Below are 8,626 nucleotides of genomic sequence, written 5' to 3' on the forward strand. Positions count from 1 at the left end.
CAATCAAGTCAACCAAAGTACCGATTCGACAAGAAGGACGTCAATCACAAAAAGGACGCCTTTCCACAGCGTGTGATACGCCCTGTTTCCGGGTACGGAAGAGCAGTTTCTGGTGGCGCTGCAAGTTATTCTTCTTGAAAAGGTTCGCTCACCAAACCTAATGTTTTTACTTTTCCTTGGCATTTTTTTATTGAATGTCTTTGTATTGTAGTCACAAATCGGTGTGTAGACATAACGCTGGCAATAGCGCTAATTACGCTAATTCATTGAGTTGCTTGACTTTGGCGCCTTTTGGGTTAGATGCTACGTTTACCACTACATCAGATGATAAACATACTTCATCCTTGTTATTACACATTCAACACTAACTGCCTTATTCACCACTGTCTTTTTTTCTGCCTCTTTTTCAGTTGATCACCTGCTGTGTCACAGGTCTTATCGACCCTGACCAGTCTAATTCAATCCTCTCAGGTCTTGTTGATGAATGACCACAAGCAGTTTACAGAGAGATTATCCCTGAACATATAATTCGTCTTTAAGGTAAATTAAATGTAGCACTTCAATCTTTCCAATACCACGCCTGCACCACAATGTGGCCAGACATTACATTTTAGTGAATATGTATGTATGTATAGTTGTGTAGTAGTAATAGTTTATTAGGAAGCTATCAGAAAGTGGTCAAATCAAGTAGACAGAGGAAGAGCATGGCCCCTGAGATTCAAACAGTGGTCCACACTGCCCAGGCATGGCTACGGTCCTCCTGGCACGTACATGTGCCCTTTACCTGGCTCGAAGCATGTGTAGGGTGGCTGCAGGAAGAGGCTGGAGGGGAACTGCGCCTGTCACAGCAGCAGATCAACCAACAGGTAGGCTCAAAGTGACACCATCACTCACACTTTTAGCACAATACCCATCTCTGTTTGAATCTTGTTTCAGGAGCTTATCTAAGTGGAAGAATTTGCTCAGTGTTTTTTTTTTTTTTAAATCGCCACTGGCGTGTCATGTCAAGACAGTTCCCATTGGTCAGTGAGAACCTGTTATGTTGAGTTTACATTTTCTTTCCATGGCTTTCTTTTTTTTCTTTTTTTTTGAAGTAATCTATTGATTAGTTGACAATAGGTTTTTGACCCACACCTATTGCAACTGCTGTCATACACCACTCCACTTGTCTCAATGTCTGGATATGGCAATTGGGATTGAATTAAATAATCTCTTTCATGCAGTAGTTGAAAAAATATTTAATTAAGTGGAGTGGCAGATAGCAGTGGAAAAACTATTAAATCAGTAATTTTGTTTTTGTAAAGGTAGTAAGTGAAAATAGTAAGATTAAAAGTGTTGGTAGTTGCAGTTCTTTTTCAAAAACTGTCAGGTATTTTCTATTTTGTGTACATCTTTGATTTCTAAATGTGAACCTTTGGTAATACTGGCTGTGTGTCTTTGCGAATTTACCACTGTCAAAGCTTCTTCGCTGTGGCTATACATTTAAATTCATATGCGTGTTGTCTGTATTCTACTTCACTGTGATTCAATTATAATTCCTTTAAAGGCTATGGAATTATTTGTTGAACCCTGATCCATTATAGAGTGCAGTGAAATCAAAATGTATCAAACCTTAGAGCAGATGGGCAGCACAAGCCAAAGGCCATACGTAGCTCTTTTGCTGTCAGCTGAGAACATAGAGATCACAGTTGAGGGGATAATGATTAGTATAAGTGGACAAGCACCTCTTGGTCTGACAAATGCTAGTTTCTATTGCAAAATGCCAATAGCAGGGCAAATGATTTAGTGCAAACAGCATTCATTTTGCCTGGTGTCATCTGTACCAGCTGGTGGTGGCGTCATGTGGGGTATGTTTTCCTGCACTGACGCAACATTTATATGCCACGGTGTACCAAAATATTGTTACCGAACAGCTGTGTTCCTTAGTGGCCAAAGTCTGTCTTTATTTCAAGCAGGATAATGCTTCATTTCCAAAAGCATGCATCATCTCCTCAGGTGGTCTCAGAGCAGGACTCTTGTTATCAGCTCCATCAATTGGTCCGTGCAGTCTCTGGTTCTCAGCCCTTCAGAGCAGTTTTTACCTGATGTGGTATTGTTATTTTAATAACAGAATGGACGTCATGGTGTTACTGATCCAGTGTGCCATTTATTTGTGGATATTTGCTCTTTCTTTTGGCTTATTTCTTCAAAGAATTCTGTCATTTATAATGGAAAAACTGGATTTGACTGGCTGTGTGGTTAGTGTGTGTGTGTGTGTGTGTGTGTTAAATCTCATGATGTTCAGTGTCATGAAATTGCATATATCCTTAAACCTAGGTGCTGGACCAGTGGCTGCTGACAGATCTGAGAGACCTGGACTACCCGGTTCTCCCTGAGGGACTCGCTCAGGCTCAGAAAACAGAGCTCAGTGGCAAGTTCTGTGTCCAGGTGTGGGCTGGTTGATCTCCTTTCATTTTTTTAAATATCATATTTCTTTTTACATTTAATTTCAAGAAATCTACTCACTTGTCAAACACATCCTGTATCAGAAAGTGCCTTTAAAACCAAGGAAGACAGCTTGTGTCTGTGCAGCAAGACTTTGTGAGGAATTAAAAAAAGAAAAACATTCACATGTGAAATTACTACATTCAACAAATAAATAATCCAAATATCTTTCTATATTCATTAAATGCAACTTTTATTTTTTGATATCATAGCTGAGGAAATGGTTTCTCCTTACATCAACTGAGGGTGATGCAACGATTGAATTTATATTTATCCAATTGTTGAATAGTACATAGCAAGCAGAGGAAAAGCTTGCGTAGTTGGTAGCCCCCCCCCCTTTTATTTTTTTACTCATGTCACCCTTCCGTACAAGGTAAACACAACTTCATGAAAGAACAAAGAAAACAGACCCTTCAGAATTGAAAACAAGAAAATAGGCACGAAAAAGAATACCAACTGAAGAAAGAAAAGAAAAGAAAATTGTGCTTCACAACAATTACTTCAGTACATGCATACCTCCCCATATCGTCCAAGGGGGCCACAAAAAAGCCATTAAAGCAAATGTCAGGTAATTTCAAGAAGAAAAAAAAGTGATTGCCGTCTATTCAGAAGCTACATTATAAGAATCACTGCTGGATTTCTTTTTCTTTCTTAATAACTAGTAAAATCTGCTGGAAGTCAAGTCCAGCAACTCACGATATGTTCTTTCTGCAGTGGTTTGACTATAACACCAAGGGTTCCAAGCTATGGTCCGGAGCCGTGCTATCGCCCATGGTCTATTTTGAATTGGCAATATTGGAAATATGATGAACTAAGACTCACACAGTACAAGAACAGCAGGCTGAGCTTTAACAACAAAACAAAGATAATCACAGACACAGACGCTTTGTCACCAAAAACAGTGGAACTAAAAAAACAAATGCAAAATAGCAAGTAAATGCATGAGATTTCAAAGAAATACTTCACTTCTAGTGACCAGCCCTGCTGTTTATTATTTTCTTGTATGTGGCCCTGAGTACAAAAAAAAAGTTTAGACACCCTGTCAAAGATATCACCACGTCCAATCACAAGGCAGCGTAAACGAATATTCCTTTTCTGTTTCAGGTCGACTCTTTGCTGGACGTCAGTCAGCCTGCTTATGGTCAGCTGCAAAAGTGGAGAGGTACCAACTGCTCTAATGACGAGGTGTCTGCGGTCACACAGGCCACCCAGAGGCCCTGGGAAGCCAGACCAACCCGAATGCTGCTCCTCCAGGTCAGATGCATGTGTGAATTACGACTGAATGCTATCAGTTTCACTATTGTGCTTTTCCATTCACCTGACGTGCAATGCAAGGCATCAATTGCTTTTTGATGATTGATTAAGATCATTAAAAAAAAATGTATCTTTGTCCTGGCACAGATTCCTATTGGTGTGTTTCTGACTCACAGCAGCAGACATTTCAAGTTAAAAAAAAAAAAAAGTGATAACATGATATTGCTGTTTATGTGAGGTTGTCTGCACAGATCGTCTGTTTTTGAAAACTGCACTCGTCGTAAGTGTGGAAATAAAAATACGATGCGATGGTAATACGTTCAATAAAAGTCGCGCAATAGCACATCTGATATGATCCGGCTTTGACTCCAGTGTCAAACTATTTACAATGGTGTCTAATTTGTGACAAGTCCTCGTCTTGTTGTGTTTGGCTGGCTGAAATAAGAAAGACTTCTGCTTCCAGTTCTAACTGAATCCGAGTGGACAGGTACAGTCATCAAAGTAAATTGCAGGAATATACAGTATGACACACACCGTAATTTTCACCTTAAGTAATGCACTTGTCACCGCACTGTGGTGTTTCAAGAATAGTGCTGGTGTTGCTTAGAAACGTTGCAGTGGCTTTTTACATTTACCGTTTCTCAACCCATTGTGAGCGTGTCTTCGAGTCCCAGCAGTCATGGGAAGTGAAGACAGTTACAAATGGTGGGAACGCGGCCATAAGGCAAATGTGTTCGGATTAGCTTTCAAAGTCAACACAAGGCAGCATTTATTTACAAAATAAGAAAAATAGCTCTTTCCCAACTCACTCATCTATATTCTAGTCAGTATTTTTATGACATAAAGTATCTTGGTGGATACAGTATTTCTTCCACAACCCTAATGCGTCAGTATGTACTGAGCTGTGCTTTATGCTGTTTATTCATCTCGAATGGGTCATTTAACAATTAGAGAAGCTATAAAAAGTATAAAAATGTATCCACAATGTGGAAGTTTGTTTAGAGTTTTCTCACTAATATTAAACCATAAAAACACAGTTTTTTTCTATGTCGCTATTTGATATTTATTGCTACTCTTGTGACTTAAAATACAAAACCATATGATCATATAATATAATAAGGAATGAAGCTGTCCAACATAAAAAAAAAAACCTGTATAATATTTAACAAGACCAAGAAGTTAAATCTGTCATATTTCATGATCAAGCTATATATTTTTGGTTAGAGTTCTCATCTCTTGATCAGGTGACGGATGGAGTCCAAAGCTTGGAGGCCATGGAGTATCAGTTCATCCCAGAACTCAGTGCAGAGCTCAGGTTTGGAATCGAGCCCTCTTTTTTTTTTTTTTAAATCATGGCACACACATTTGAACAATGTTTTTTTTTTGTCCCCGGAAAAACGGGAACCGTTATCTTTTTTGAATGATTATAGAAACACAAGTGATTTCTGTACCAATGTATTGTTTCCTTTTTCAGACCCGGGGCAAAGCTGCAGCTGCAGGGGAAGATGGTCTGCAGACTCGGTGTGCTGCTGTTGGGTCCGTCCAACATCAAGGTCCTCGGAGGCGAGGTGGAAGACCTGATGGAAAGGAATGACAAGGTAAACTATACATCGAATCTGTGTTTCTATATCTGTATGTTTGTATAATCAGTCACTATCTTGTTCAGTTGTTGTTTAGAAAAAGATTCCTGCAGAGCCTCTGTTTGATGTTCATACTCTTCAGGGCAGGGTGCTGTGTCGGACGCTGGGACTTCCTGAGGAGCAGCGGCAAGAAACGGAGGAGGTTGCACCGGCACCACACCAAGGTACAGTGTGAGTGTGTGTGTGTGTGTCTGTGTGTGTGTCTGTGTTTGTATGAGAGTCTGTATGTTATGCAAAAGCATGGCGACTCATAGTCACAAATGTTGTGTCTCATTACGAAACCACAGCAGCTTGATTTGGAAAAAAGTTATTTAATGAGAAATGGCCCACAAATGCTTGAGTTACTGGTTTGCCTTTCAATCACAATTCTTAATTTGCCCCAAATATGTTAGTTTGTAACATGAATGAAATGTTCTGTTTTCGTGAAGGTGATCAGGAAGGAGGAGAATTGGAGCTCGACGATGCAGAGTTGTTGGCAAGTTTGGAGGCTGAGGAGGGGGTTGACATGTTTCAGGTCAGACCCGCCCAAGACAGTGGTTATGAAACTCTGCGTGGGACCTCCACCCCGTCTTCCAGGAGCTCGTCTGTCAGGAGTTTCGTCTCGACCGTCTCATCCAGGTGGGCGATTAATGCTCTGATGCCTTGACATTTTGATCCTGCGAGTCTTCTCTCTTGCACTGTGGCAAATATAACTTGACATTTAAAAATTTTGTGCAATGTTTGCCTTTAGAAAAATCCTTTTGGAAGAACTTTAATTCTGCAGTCTGTGGGCAGGAGCCTCTTTTAATGCTTTAATTTGTGTGATATAGCGTTTAAGCTTTCTGAGAATTCTTTTTGACCGACATTAAACCACAGTTGAAGCTCTTTTTTCTCGGGCACTACTCTTGCAATGAGCCCATTAGGAGTAGAATGGTAGAGACTGGTTTAAAATCTCATTTAATTTAGTTCATAATTGGCTGGTGTCTTTCAGAAGTGAGACTTCCTCCGGCTCTTACAGAAGTGGTTTGATGCAGCGCGGCAGAGGCGATTCAGTCCAAGAACATGAACATTTGGGCTTCTTACCTTCTGACACAACTCACCCAGAGATCCACGATCACCTAATGGCGGTCGAAAACTTTCCTGATGAAGACTTCGATGATCTTCCACTGGATGAATTGGACAGTGTGATTTTTCAAGAGCATGCCCCTGCACTGTCTGAAAGCAGGCCTGGAAACACAACAGTGGTCAATAACACAGAGTCAAGATATCACGACAATGTCTCCAGAAGCACCACACAGAAACGAGACTATCTTGGATGTCCTGTAGGAGTTTCAGGGGAGTCAAACACAGCAACTTCCAAACCTTCCAGTTTTCCAGCAGCTTCAAATCTGCTTCATGAATCAGAAATTGTTTTTCCTGAAAGCGACAGTATGGATGAGGACATGGACTGCTTTTTTGACGAGATTGAACTCTGTCATGTACAAACGGACAATTCTGGAGGAGCGAGTCGGCCACCCGTTCAGAAGATACCATCCAAAGACAGAGAAAGTGTCACCCCGGGCTTCAGTTGTAGACTTTCCAGCAAACCAACAAGTTCAGTAAGTTCAATGAAGACCGGCTTTGCACTTGAGAGTTCATGTGCTCCACCTCGGGGGCAGATTCCTCCCTTTGGCTCTACTGAATCTGATGGACTCTCTGCTAAACAAGGTCCAGAGTATGACAGCATAGTCCCTGCTGTCACTCTAACCTCGCCACCATTTACATACTTGTGCTTGCTTGAAAGAATGATGTCCTCACCACACCCACAGACCATTGAGATCCATGTCAAAGCTTTTATCGTAACCCTCTTGGGGAAAATGAGCAGCAGCAATGGCGTTTGGAGTGTCGGCGCCACAATATCAGACGGCACCGGCTACCTGGATGTGGAGTTGTCTGACGGGGTTTTGACCAACCTGCTGGGCTTTTCAGTGCCAGAGAAGGGAGCTCTGAAACGAGACCCCACCCGCAGAGCTGAGCTGGAAGCCGGGATGAGGAGATGTCAGGAAGAGCTGGTGGACATGTGTTGTCTCGTGACCATCACGGTGGACCGCGGCAGCAGAAAAGCTGTGGTGACCAAAGCAGACCCCATCAGTGAGAAGGAGCTCCAGGAGCTGGAGCAGAGAGTGAGAGAGAGGAGAAGATAAACACAGAGATTGAGGGGAATCGGGCGATAATGAGAAAATTACAGGCAATGGAAAAGTGCATTGCCCTTAAGCGGAGCTGAAAAAATTGCCAACAAAACTGAGACAAATGTTACATCACAATCAGCAGCAATGGCTTGAAAGTTTTCTGTGGTGGGTTGACACTAAGGTTGTTTTTTTTTTTTTTTTTTGGGACCTGTGATCAACCTGCCCTTCTGCTTCTGATTTGGACAGCAGAAGGTGTGAAGTGGATGTTAATGATCAGCAGGCAGTGTCGCAATCTATCCCATCTGCTATTTGTGAATGTGACATTCTGGCATTTGTCATCAGGCGATTTCATTCATCTTTTTACTGCCCTCATTTTCTGCTCAATATCTACTTCAGAAATTTGTAAGTACAGTAAAACAAACATTAAACCACGACATACCATGATAGATTGGCTGTTGGCTATCAGCATCTTGGCAAAGTTCAGCATCCCAAAATGTATGTAAGATTGAGATCTGTTAGGAAGAGAAGACTGAAGAAAGTCAGACGAGAAATTGAAAAGAGGAGACCGTACACAGTGTGATTGTGGTAATGAATTACCTGCCTTTGCATTCATTCAGTTCACCCATTACTTCTCACTGGAAAGTGATTGAATAGCCAAGGGCAGTGTGGGTCTTTAATAAACTCCCTCAGAGGAGAATGAGAGGAAAGGAAGATAAAGGAGAGGCCATGAGCTCCGGTTGTTTCTGTTCATTATTGAGCCTCATCTGTGTTTTTGTCTTTTCTAAACACGTGTTATAAAATTAATGCGTTCAATGTGTTTACTGTATCTCAGCATAGAATTGTCCAACATGTTTTCTTCTATATTGTCTGACTAATTAAAGCTTGTTTTAAAAATAATCTCTCTATTCTTCATGTTCAAACGAGGATCATCTTATTCCTGTAGATTGTACGAAACAGACAGCTTCACTCTTATTACTCACTTCTTATATTTGTGAGACTTGTGAAGTGCAGTTTGAGAATATGTGATGCTGATGCACACAGACTGGTTAGTTATAGTGTGTATATGTTTTTATAATTCTGAAAAGAAAGCAGACGTTATAG

General features: G+C 41.1%; 1 protein-coding gene across 1 annotated transcript; it reads left to right on the forward strand.

The window, feature by feature from the left end:
* The first annotated feature begins 64 nt into the window (after positions 1-64).
* rmi1 (RMI1, RecQ mediated genome instability 1, homolog) lies at positions 65-8,414 on the forward strand. Its single transcript, XM_080467658.1, has 9 exons — positions 65-142; positions 411-866; positions 2,317-2,427; positions 3,589-3,738; positions 4,983-5,053; positions 5,213-5,336; positions 5,461-5,542; positions 5,807-5,996; positions 6,349-8,414. The coding sequence occupies exons 2-9, from the start codon at positions 705-707 to the stop codon at positions 7,538-7,540; spliced, it is 2,082 nt and encodes a 693-aa protein (XP_080323784.1). The 5' UTR covers positions 65-142; positions 411-704; the 3' UTR covers positions 7,541-8,414.
* The last annotated feature ends 212 nt before the right edge of the window (positions 8,415-8,626 follow it).

This window comes from Lipophrys pholis, assembly GCF_963383615.2.
Source record: "Lipophrys pholis genome assembly, chromosome: 7".
NCBI lineage: Eukaryota > Metazoa > Chordata > Actinopteri > Blenniiformes > Blenniidae > Lipophrys > Lipophrys pholis.

Bases quoted from the DNA above. Each gene is read 5' to 3' on its own strand.
- rmi1 (XM_080467658.1), top strand. From the start codon at position 705: ATGGCCCCTGAGATTCAAACAGTGGTCCACACTGCCCAGGCATGGCTA. The intron at 5,054-5,212 runs GTTTGGAATCGA...TTCCTTTTTCAG, and splicing joins GAACTCAGTGCAGAGCTCAG to ACCCGGGGCAAAGCTGCAGC. The intron at 5,997-6,348 runs GTGGGCGATTAA...GGTGTCTTTCAG, and splicing joins GTCTCGACCGTCTCATCCAG to AAGTGAGACTTCCTCCGGCT.